Below are 12,990 nucleotides of genomic sequence, written 5' to 3'. Positions count from 1 at the left end.
ATATCACATATTCAGTTGGTACTGTGATTAAGTATATGATTTTTCCAACAGTTAATCATTGAGCCGCTGTTGAATTTTTTGTGTTATTTGAAACGAGCACCTGGATGAGGTATCTTGTATATCAATCATTGTCATACTAAAGGTTGAGTGTTTTCATATTCTGACTGGGCAGAATCCAAGGATGATCGAATATCTACATCTTGTTATTGTGTCTTTGTTGGGGGAAATCTAGTTTCATGGAAAAGTAAGAAGTAAAAAAGAAAGGTGGCCGATTAAGTATCTTGGGGTACCTTTGGGAGGTAATCCTACAAAGATGGACTTTTTGGAACCTGTGGTATCTAAAATGTTCAAGAAATTAGCAAGTTGGAAAAAGTGCGAATTCGGGTGGCTAAAAGAATGGAAAAATTGATGAGGGATTTTTTGTGGGATGATTGAGACGGGGAGAAGCAGTGTCATGTTGTCGGGTGGGAGCAGATGTGTAAACCGAAGGACAGAGGAGGATTGGGATTGGGGAATATATGCTTCAGGAACAAGGCTCTTCTTGGAAAATGGTGGTGGAGATGTTCAGTGGAAAGGGGGACGTCCTGGAAAAAAGTAATTAAGAGCATCTATGGTCTTCATGACAACGAGTGGGACATGGGTTTGGCGGGAAAGCGACATTCAGAAGTCCTTGGAAATTTATCTCTCGTTCTTACCAGGCTTTTCATCAACTGATTAGGGCTGTGCCAAAACAGGGTAATATCATTCTTTTTTGGGAGGATGTTTTGGAGGGAGGGCCTCGTTTAAAGACCGATTTCCATCTTTGTTTCAAATTTGCATTTCAACCAACAAACCTATCCGTAACTTCGTAGATGTTGTCAATAGCAGTGTCAATTCTTCTTTCATTTCGGATGTGAGGTTTAGAAGAGATTTTAACGAGGTTGAGTTAGGTGAGTTCGCTAATCTTTTAGGAGTCTTAGAGAGAGTCAGACTGGAGGTGGGTATCGAGGATTTTAGAGTTTGGTTGGGGGACCCTTCAGGGTTGTTTTCTGTTAGATTTTCTCACAACTCTTTCTTCCCGATCTCAAATTTCCCCTTATTTTCCTATTTTCGTAATATCTGGAAAGTACACGTCCCACAAAAGGTTCAAATTTTCTCGCGGATCGTGGCCTTGGGGAAACTACCCACATGTGACCCGGTTCAAAAAAGGTGGTCGGACTGTGTTTTATGCCCGCAATGGTGTTGCTTATGCCGAAAGCAAGAGGAGAATCAAGATCATCTACTTTTGCATTGCTCATTCTCGAGTGGTATTTGGACGAAAGTTTTAAAAGAGCTGGGTTTTCAATGGACATTTCCGAGGATGGCACAAGATCTATTTATTATGGAGTCAGGGTGTCCCATAGCGAAAAGATTCTCCAGATTCTGGTATATGATAACTCATTGCATATTTTGGTCGATATGGTTGGAAAAAAAAAACAGAATATTTGAAGATGTGTCGGAGTCCGTGGACGAAGTTCTGGGAGAAAATAAAATTCAGAGTCGCCAATTGGACGACAAAGTTGCCAGAATACAATCATTTATGTATTTCAGACATAGTTAGGGATTAAAAATTTGTATGGTCATGAGAATACTGTGATAGTGTCATAGCGTAGTGCTTTAGCGACTTCTCTTGTAACGCTTTTTGCGGATTACTCATCCGCGTCTATTGCAAAATTTTTCACTATTATAATAAAGTTAGTTTTCTATTAAAAAAAAGAAAGAATATAGAGCTATGACAAAAGCTGCATTTGAGATAATTTGGATATATCAGCTTCTGACTGAAGTAGGTCTTAAAACCTTAATACCAGCCAAATTGTGATGTGATAACCAAGCAGCTCTACATATCGCTTCTCTTCCCGTCTTTCATGAGCGAACGAAGCATATTAAAATCGATTGTCATTTCGTCCGTGAAAAGATTCAGCTAGCTTTGATCCCTACAAGATATGTGAAGACATGAGAATAGTTGGAAGATATTTTCACAAAGGCTTTAAATGGAGTTCGGGTCGAGTATCTTTGTAACAAGCTGAGCATGATCAATATCTATGCTCCAGCTTGAGGGAGTGTTATAGATCCTATATAGAAATAGGAAATATGTAGATATGATTTACCTTGATTTTAGGGATTTGATTAGTGATTTACCTTGATTGTTGGGCCGATTGTAGGGAGTTGATTAGTAATTTACCTTGATTTTAGGCATTGATTGTAGTGATTTGATTAGTTTCCTTTCTTAACATAACTTTCCTAACATAGGACTAAAAGTCTATATATATGTGTGTATGACTAATGAATAAGATACACTAAAATGTATTCTTTCTTCATGTTTGCCTTCATATTTTGTTACAGTACGTACGTCGAATCTAACCACAAATCCAAACCCCCAATCTAGCATTTCAGTCTTACTTTCTACTACAATAATATCAACCTTCTTCATATCTCCATCTTGGCTTTGGGGAGAACTGATGAGAAAGCTACGCAGAAGAGATGTCTCACAGTTCCGATTAAGCTTCACATAGTAAAGAATGGGCTTGCAATTCAAGTTTAAGAATAAGAGATGAAGTGGAGTGAATCTGTTGTAAATAAATATGTTAGATCCCCAAATTATGCTGTGGAAAGAATCAAGGAAACAAACGTCACGGGAGATGATTTGGAATTTGGATGCAAAAATCATGGAGTAGTGTATTTGAGAATGATTTCAGGAAACATATTGCTTGATAATAAGAGTCATAATATCTAGGTGAGGTCATAAATAAAGCAAAGCGCATAGCAGGAAAGGCGTAAATAATGTGAGTAGAAATTTTTTGGTGGTAACTGCTAAGATACTGCTGTTTATCTTTTAGTTCCCAAGTTGTTACGTTTTTTTATTGTAGCTTTCCAGGTATAGCTTTTTTCTCCCTTTTTGCAGCTCCTATAGCTCGAACGAAGTTACTTTGCATTGTAGTTTCCTATTTGTAATTCTTGTGGATTTTAGTTATCTTGTTATATATAGGGGTGGAACCTATCAAGATAGTAATGACGGAGGAGCTAACGTACGAATAAAGGTGAATTTGTGTGTGGTGAAGAGGAAAGGTGACGGGGAAAGAGTGGTGAGGTGTATTTGGGAAAATACAAAAACATATTATTTTATATGCATGAAATAGTCAAATTGCATAAAAATATAAATTATATTTTCTTCTATCAAGTCAGCTAGCTTTTCTGTAGTTATCTCATATTATTCCCATCAGCCAACCAAATGCACCCTTTAGGCTTCAGAATACTTGTGCCGAGTTGATGTAAAATTTTATTCTGCAGGTTCGAGGATCTCATGTGGGCACTTATCTCCCTAGCTCAGGTGTGTGGCATCATACTCAACGCCATCTAAAACAAGGTGCCTTCAATCCAAAAATTGTTCACCACTTGGATTTTGATGCTCCAACCCGCGAACATGCTCATCTGCTGCCTGATGACAAGGTAGTCCTTCCAAAAAGTCTACATGTGAAATTTAAATTATCAGTTCGTCATCACCTTAAAGTTTTCTGCCTTTATAGTTGTTTAAATTTTAGAATATATGTTACTCATTGTGTTATAAGTTTATATTTCAGTAAGTTCACTGTGGTTTTTTCTTCTTGAAACATGGTTTTGTTGAAGGAAATGAGTTTGGTCTAGTGGGGCTCTCACTGGTTCAGAGTTATTTAATCTAGAACAAGCATTATTAAGGAGGGTAATGCAACTGTATAAGGCCTCTAAAATTTTCTTTACTTAAATTTAGTAAAATATTCTTTATATAGTTTATGATTTTAAATTAAACTCGATAGAATTGTTTCTGTCAAATTTGTATTTCAATCCACAAAAAACACTGGTCCGTGCAAAAACCATAAAATGGTGTTGAGATGGTTTGCAATATACCATGCATAGTTAGCAGAACTCCGTTCTGATTATGATCTTGGTGCAACTGGGGATGCAAGGATGGCTAACTAGATGTTTGAGGGGATATTAAACGAAGTCTAGAAAGGTGAAAAGTTATGACCCTTTATGGCCATAATATATTTCTAACCCTGCGTCTTGTCTGTTTTCTACTTTGCTGATGGCTGGACAGTTCTTTTCTTAGCTTTCAAATTGCAACTCCTCCATTTAAGCTCCACAGCTCATTTCATGTTTCTGATACAGTAAAATTCATCCTGGTTCCGTATTGTTTGTGCTATAGTATGTATTCTTAAAAGACTTTCTCCATGTTAATATTCGATACTACTAAAGCCATATCGTTTCTAATGCAGAAGCAAGATGAATCTCTCTTGGAAGATGTCTGGGCTTTGCTGAGAGCTGGAAGACTAGAAGAGGCTGGTAATCTTTGCCGATCTGCTGGACAGGTACAAGGTTTAGTTAAATATTTGGTCGTGTTTATCGATTTTTCCTGGATATACTGTAAGACAGAATCTGATGTCATTGCCTGATGACGAAACTCCTTTTGGCAGCCATGGAGGGCTGCAACTCTGTGCCCCTTTGGAGATTTCAGTTTATTTCCATCTCCTGAAGCCCTAAAGAAAAATGGCAAGAACAGGATGCTACAGGCCATAGAATTGGATAGTGGAATCGGTCACCAATGGCATCTTTGGAAGTGGGCCTCTTATTGTGCATCCGAAGTAAGTGATGAAAAAGCTACTCAAGAGTGATTGCATATGCTGTTAAGCTTGTTATATGCTTCTGTTATTCTTTCTATACATATACTTCTATCGAGTTTCCCAGGACTATACATGTCTACCGTTTGATTTTGGTTGTTAGTTAGAATCTTCCGTTCTTTCGTTCAAATTTTATTCGTATACTTTTCTCTGTACATTTGTTAATGTTCTGAGTTCTGACTAGGATTTGGTACATGTTTTGAGTCTCATGGTTGCGATTTCTCAATGAATGCATGGTCAACATTTATGGTTTATGTTGTCCCTGTAGAATGGACGCCTTCTGATGGTTTATCTTTATATGGTAGAAAATTGCTGAACAAGATGGTGGCAAATATGAAAGAGCAGTGTATGCAGTCCAATGCAGCAATTTGAAGCGCATTCTTCCGGTTTGTACAGATTGGGAGGTATGTTATCTAGTCATGCAGCTCTTGATTGCAATTTGTCTTTTCTTACTTCTCTTTGAATGAAGTTACTTCACATTAACTAACCTATGGAATAATTGCACTGAACAGTTTCTAAGACTTTTATTGTTTTCTAAACTCGTTTTCAACTCTCTGTTGAATAGAGATTGATGTCTCTGACAAAAATCCCACATCTCCTTCCAAAACTTGTTAGTGACCTTTAAATTTGTTCGCAAGTTTAAAACTTACTAGGTCTGATTGCTTTGGGGGGGAGATGGAAGTTTTACCTGATGCTCAAATTTTCGTAAGTTGCCTTGTAAACGTTTGTCAGTGCTCAGTGGGTAATCCAAGTTTGAAGTGAAAGAATTCAATGGCATACTTCGTCATGTTGCTTACCAATGAGAAATAGGTGATTGAGTACATCTTAAGAACAAAATAGCTAACTTTTTCTTACTCGTGATAATTTTTTTAACTAAATTACGCGGCCAACCTTTGTGGTTTTTCATATCAGTTAAAGTGATGAAAAATTATTTACTTTGTAGTGCTCATTTTGCAGTACAATATAAATAATGACAGGTCTAGTATGACATGGAGAAAAATACATAATCACCTATCTATGGAAAAAGTGCAACAAAATAACAAGATATAAACTTGACATAAATGATATATTTCACAATCAAGTATTCTCAGAATCTCCAACTGTAAGCTTCCTTTAACAGGTTTATCCAAACTTACAATGGCACTTCCCAAGGTTTCGTGAATGTTGCCTGTGCACCTTACTGTAAGTTTGTAACTTGTAAGGCTGAGCAAACCTCGAGGAGTGTCCTTTCGGTTAGTCAAAGTTAAGAAGGGTGGATCTGTAGTTAGGCCAAACCTCCGGGGTTTTCAATGTTATATACTCTGTTTAATAGGAAAATGTCATTGTTGTGTTTTATTTTTGGCTCATATCTATTTGTGAAATGAGAGCAAAATCTTGATTGTATTATTTCACCGGACTAATTCATATTATGTAGATTATAAGTAATTTAATTACCTCCAAAAAATCAGAAAAGAATATTATCCTATCTAATTTACAAGATTTAAACACACCAAATATTATCCTATATTTAGCCACACTAGCACTTTCCATGTTCATTCTGATCTGATGTTGTAGTGGCAGATATCAACTACCATGCATGCTGAGGGCAATATCTGCACACTTCAAACACATCTTATAAAAAATCAACGTCAAAAGTTTGATGTTTTCTCTCGCCCCTTCCTCTCTGACCATGTTGAATCGGTGTTTCTATTATGAGTTAAGCATGATAACTATGAGTTCTTTGCGTTTGCTTTCTGACATCAGTTGTGTATTATGGAGCACTTTCATGTACTCAAGCTTGCGTTGTATTAATTATCAAGACCTGAAGCTACTTTTGTTTTTCAGTCTGCTTGCTGGGCAATGGCCAAATCATGGCTTGATGTCCAGGTTGATATCGAAATAGCTCGTCTGCGACCAGGTGGAATTGACCAGTCTAAGAGTTTTGATGATGCGATGGAGAGGAGTCCTGGGCAAGGAGATGTCTCTCATACAATTGGTGGGCCCGATAGTTGGCCTCATCAAATCCTGAATCAACAGCCCAGGAACCTTTCGTCTCTCCTCCAGAAACTTCATTCAAGGTAAACTTGTTATGCTGATGAAATTAGTTTCTGTTTTCTGTCTCATGACTGACTGATGTAAATTGAAAATATAGTGACACTGTGCACGAGGTGGTTGCTCAGGCATGTAAGGAGCACCAGAGGCAAATTGAGGTAACTGTCTTTGACAGAAAGCTTTCATTTGACTTATGTTATATGCATGACAGTCTTCGGAGTCATAGTGTCAATTCACTTTGCATCATAAACTCTTAATTGATACAAGGCTTTGACTTTAAATAGTTTCCTCGTGTTTTGATTTTTACACCTTGTATAGTAACTATCAATTGAGAAATGTTTTGTTACCATTCTGGCATAAAAGATTCTTTTTAGAACATATCAGTTACTTCTAGACAATGCTTTTTCTTTCTTCTTTAGTTGCTCTGGAAAAACATCTGCCCATACAACTTTTGCCTCATTTAATTCATCATTTACGATTTGTTGTATCCTTAATGTTAATCCTGAAATCTGTATGCTGCCTGCCATTTAAGCCCAAATTGAACGACTACTTTTCCATCTTAAGCCCAAATTGAACGACTACTTTCCAATCTTTAATCAAATGATTTGTGTTGGTTGATCAAGAAGCTAGCTTTGCTGGATGGGATATTCTGTATTATCCCCATAGCCTTGTGATTGTGCTTGTCCAAGACTCGAAATGCACTCTTATTGCCCCGGAGCTTGCTTTTTAAGTGACAAACTCTACTAGAATTGTTAGAAATGGGTTCTGAAAGTGAGAAAATACCTCCGAAAGGTGCTATATGTTGGAAGTAAGAACTTATAATTTAGTGTGAGATCTCAAATTCCTGTGGTACTATGCCTCTGCTGAAGTCTGATACAAATGTTTCATCCTGTGTGAGCTTGTTTCGTCACTTTCACTGTAGAGGCCTCTAAAATACGAACTTGAAAATTTGCGGAAAAATTAAAAATTTTCTTTTTAAAGTAATTAAAATGCCTCATTCACAAATAATCTGATAATTCAAGTTTTTAATGTTCAGAATAGCAGCGAATAAATTATCGTTCGCAAAATAACAAGTTAAGGTAATCCAACAACTGATAAAAATGTTTGAGCGATCAAAATATTAAAAGCTGAAAAGTGAGGTCCTCGGGTTCCACTACTGCTGACTCGAGCTGGCTCACTGATCCCCGCCCTCGGTCCCGACATCATCAGTACCTACAACAATCAAGTCTAGTGAGCCTTAAGACTCAGCATGCATATATCGTAAATAACAAGTAAATAAATAATAAAGTCGCATGCAAGTGAAAATTTCCTGTACTGAGGTGTAACGTAAAATATCATTTCAATGGTAATTATAGTACGTGCATAATTGAACTGAAAATATCATAGTGAAAATGTTTGCTCCTTGGAGCCCTGTAATGAAATAACTTGTCATAATTTTCTGGTGAGATTATGGTCTACGCAAGTGGTCCCTGAACTGAACGGGCCGGTAACTGGCGACCGGACTTAATAATGTATGTCTGATCAGACTACTGCCACAGTATACTGGGTGAAACAACTGAACTGACCGGTAACTGGCGACCGGGCCGGTAACTGGCGACCGGACTTAAGCATGATAGTAAAGTGACCACAAGCAATATCGCATAAATCTCAAAATGAATATTTGCACGTAATATAATTAACTAACATAATTAAATATGAACAATTTCGATCTTCTTGCAATAAAATCATGTACTTGCGATATTTAAAAATACCTATATGGCTTGATTGAAGAGTGAAAGAAGATATAAACATGCCTTGGTTTGTTTTCACAGAAAACAAACGAAATAACGACGCGGCGCGGCGGAGACGGAGTGCTCTTCACTTTCTTACTTTTTCTCTCTTAATTCCTTTAAACCAAACATGCACCATAATTATTATAATAGCTTAAAAATCGTAAACGTGATGCATGAACATTTAAAAATATCATGATTTGTGCTCAGGGCGCTGCTAGGACTAACATCTCACCCCGGGTGCAAAATGACGATTTTGCCCCTATAAACCCAAAAATTGTCGTTTCAACCCTGGACCTCTAAAATTTACCCGAAGCTTACAAAAATCCTTAAAATGTCCCAAAACATATTTAAAAATATTCCTAGACGTAAACTCGAGCCAAAAATCAGAACTTAAACGATTCGTTTTAAAAACTTGGACCGTGGTCCCGGTTTTAATCCGAATCGACTCGAACACACCCAAATTATTCCCAACTTTTTATCACACCTAAAAACACTATAATGCTCCTAAAACAATGTCATTAGGTCCCTAAACCCATGGCTGTAAATTCCAGAACATATCAAACTCTCGGCCACCCCCAATAGTACACTTATATTCCAACACTTGTCTCCAACCCCTTATATATTCGGTCCACCTCCTCCCCTAACGTGTCCAGCCTTTAAGGCTCACCATTTAGTCCTTAATGACCCTCCTAAACCAAGCCTAATCGAATTCTAATGTTGCTGCACAAGCCAAACTTAGCAAACAACCAAACCTAGCATATCTTCTCTCGGTCAAGCTAAATTCCCAAGGATCGATCTTCACCCTCGACCAAACATCAATGGCTCATTCCTAACATCTTACTAGACTCTAAAAGGTCTGAAACACAGCTTGGTTCGAGCCCATGCATCGCAGCCCGCCCCAAAACCTTAAATCATGCCAAACCGAAACACCCTACAACAAACACCGATCGGCCCCTCAAAGAAACACACCTAGATCGATCAAGCTTCGACTCCAGTTACTAATCCCCATCCCTCTCGACAACAACAGCTCCCTGATGAATCTATACAGCAGCCCCCCTTACACGAAAATTCAGAAAGATCATGAGCACAACCGAGGGAAATGAAATAGACACGTAAATATCGTAAATCTTTAATGCTCATGGCTGGATCAAAACTTTCAATGCAAGAACACATTCAGTAGTATATTAAACGAGTGTGATGCAAAAGAAATGATACAATGCGTGCCTTGGTGATTAATCTTGAACAAACGCTCGAGGAATGCATGGCCGAAGGGAAAAGCTTTTGCTTGAGGGAGAAACGGTGACACCGAAGGTTTAGTTGCAGCAATTCACGAGGAGATTTCTGGTTGGAGGAGGGTGTCGGCTGTGGTAATTGTTTAGGTTTAGGTTAAGATGATAATTAACCAATAAATAAATAGCTAACAATCCATTAATGGGCCAAATTTTGATAATTAAGAGTTTAAAAGGATTTTAAGCCAAACAATCTTAGAAGTAGGCCCATTAAGTCCAAACGCACTCCCGAAAAATATTTCGTGGTGGAAAGATTTTGAAAATATTAGCCGAACCCTTAAAAAGTCCCCCGATTCGATAAAACCCACGTACCGTTAAAAATAAAAATCTTGCATGTAAAAATACTCAAATATTCTCATTCTTGAAAATTACACATAAAAACACTTTAAATTAATTTATAAAAACAAATCGCGTAATAAAATAATTTTCCTGAAGGTTCCCCTGTCTCCGATCCTCGTTCGAACGTGAAATACACCTAGACACCCTAATGCGTGAACTTTTAAAATTTCATGAATTAAATCATATCATGCATGAATTATACATAAAATGCACAAAAATAATTAAACACAAATTCATGGAATAAACATGCATTTTATGCTTTAAAACAATTTAATAAAGTACCAAAGAATTTAATAACTCGCATGCATGTGGTTCATGTGGACCTTCAGATTTTCGGGACGTTACAATCTACCCCCCTTAAATTGAATTTCGTCCCTGAAATTCGCTTATCCTCGATACACGAAAATTTTAAACTCTTAATTCTACTATCCCAATAATTCACGCTTCCGCTGCGCTACTCTGATAAAATAAGTGTTAAACTGTCCTTATGTCTCCTCTATCCTAATTAAATTTGCCTACCTAAATTCTCGTTTGCGGATTGCAACTTAAAACAACTCATGGTGACCTAGTTCTATTTTTTTTTTATAACCTCGAATTTCAACTTTTCTCAAACTTCCCCATATTGGAAATGGCAGTCCGAATTTTATTGCATCTTACTATTCTTATATTATACCCATAATGTCGACCAACCTATTACATTAGCATTTATGCAGTTCAACTCAAGAAACCTTAGCACCAAAAATTACTGATCGACTACTATCCTTGGTAATACACTTAAAAAGTTCAACCTTATCTCAATTCCATAATAATATTAGCCTAAGATCCTTGAATCGAATCTTTATCTTACGGCACCAAATTTACGTAACTTAACTATTTACAAGAACATCTCAAATATAAAATAGTTGCAAATCTTAATCCTCGAGTAACGTTAATCCATAAAACCCAAAATATATCATATCAATCTCCTACCTATATTTTAAAGTCCTTCAAATCCTAATTACAATCTAGTTGAGACTTAAGATCCTGGACCTTGCTCATTGTAACAAATGTCGCATTCTCAATGCTTAATTAAGTCTAGCGTATAAAACTTAATAGGTTACCCCATGGTAGCCTTAAACTAACCCTAATAAATCAACTTCACTTATAACCCATAAAATTCTAGAATTCTCATATCAAAATTTAGATTTCTTAGTCGATAAAAATCTTAATATTCATTCATTGATAACTTATGATGAACACAACTCGTTTCTTTTTGTTTTTATTTCACCCAAAATTTTGTATGAACACCTATCTCATAAACTGAAAATTCAAGCTTACGCAACCCAAGTAGTATTAGATAGTATCCGCTTAGTCCCAAGTTTCTTAATGACTTTCAAAATTCCTCAAGACAAGGTGTCTACATCATCTCTTACATGTGTCTATCAAATAACCCAACAATCAATCATACCCAACTTTCTAGCAAAATTAAATTCCAACAAGGTAGAATCTTAACTGTTAAGATCATGACTAAAACTCATAATACGTCAAACTTTAAGCTCCCAAAAATAAGTTAACTTAATGTCTAATCTTATAACTTAATTAATTGATCAGCTTTATCTTAAATCGCCATTACTTTAAATTCTTAATTTGCCACAACATTATTTCACTAACGCTTAAATTTTCACGCCTAAGATTAATTCATCCTACAATGTCCTTGGTTACCATTCATTATAACATTATCACCCAAATATCTAAATATTCTATAGTTCCTTCGAGCCTAATTAACCGAAAAGTCCTATCCTTTAAAACGTTCAATTCTCACTTACTACTAAATAAGTTCTCGAATTTCTTAAAATTGTAAAATTAATTCTTACTTTCCTCGAACATCATCCAATTTTTCCCTATATCTCGAAAATTCCACAGTTACCCGTGAGTCCTCAGTATTCCCCATTTCATTTTATAGATTTCCCGTATCATAAGGTTCAATAGCCTTAAGTTTATTAAACCCAAAATTAATTCCCATAACGCGTCTTACATTTCTTAAAATCCCAAGTGTTCCTCAAAAGTTCGCATTTAATCCCTAAATTTTTTTTTTTTTAATTGTAATATGGACCTTACAGTTCTCCAAACTTACATTTTGGCCCTACAACTCTTCGAAATCCGCATTATTGTCCTCATAAAATTTTCCATCTTTACCTCATTAAACTTTTAAATTCTCGAACTCAAAATTTAATCCCAAAATTTGGTAAATTCGAAAATAGTCCCTTAGAATTTCATTTTTTTGAATTTAGGTCCTCAAATCATTAGTTATTACAATTAGGTCCTTTAAATTCTCAATTCCTGCAATTCAATCCTTAATTCCAACTGGGTAGAGCATGCATCCTAAATAAATTCTCATAATTAATCTTACATTTTTATAGGTACTTAAAATACTCAAATTGTACATTTATAATCCTAAAGATTGTCGTAGTCTTCGAATCGCTATTGCTTATATGAAATCCTCAAAAATTCACTCGACTAGCAACCAAGAACCATCAATAATTTCCTAGAATTTCTACAAGTCCCAAAAGCATTCATACTTTTCAAGATTAACTTATGACCCATAAGGAGGACATCAGTACTACTGACCTAAAAATTAATATAGTCAAATCATTTTCAACTTCTCCTAAAGCCCAATATTCGAATTCTTATACATTTCCAATTCCAACGTAACCAACATGCATAATTACATTATTTCTTTAAATTTAAATAAATACTGCATAACCAAAATCTGAACGTAAAAGATTTCATGAAAACCTGCTGTTAAAATATTTCATGCTTTAAATAAAATGCGTAAATGTAAAACTTACAGACCGAAGACGTGACTTCGTGAGCTTCTCGAGGTCAGTAGTAGTGCAACCCTATACAGAA

The 12,990-nt window shown here is 36.2% G+C and overlaps 1 protein-coding gene across 1 annotated transcript in view; it reads left to right on the top strand.

Moving 5' to 3' along the window:
- LOC140956956 (nuclear pore complex protein NUP107) overlaps window positions 1-12,990 on the top strand; it is a 46,812-nt gene that overhangs the window by 24,952 nt on the left and 8,870 nt on the right. The window contains exons 7-12 of the mRNA XM_073413945.1: window positions 3,307-3,465; window positions 4,269-4,361; window positions 4,467-4,634; window positions 4,976-5,074; window positions 6,495-6,727; window positions 6,802-6,859. Of these exons, the coding sequence (XP_073270046.1) occupies window positions 3,307-3,465; window positions 4,269-4,361; window positions 4,467-4,634; window positions 4,976-5,074; window positions 6,495-6,727; window positions 6,802-6,859 (810 nt within the window). The remainder of the gene's footprint in view (window positions 1-3,306; window positions 3,466-4,268; window positions 4,362-4,466; window positions 4,635-4,975; window positions 5,075-6,494; window positions 6,728-6,801; window positions 6,860-12,990) is intronic.

This window comes from Primulina huaijiensis, chromosome 14, assembly GCF_012295235.1.
Source record: "Primulina huaijiensis isolate GDHJ02 chromosome 14, ASM1229523v2, whole genome shotgun sequence".
NCBI classification, from domain to species: Eukaryota; Viridiplantae; Streptophyta; class Magnoliopsida; order Lamiales; family Gesneriaceae; genus Primulina; species Primulina huaijiensis.
This window is presented reverse-complemented; position numbering and strand designations above follow the sequence as displayed.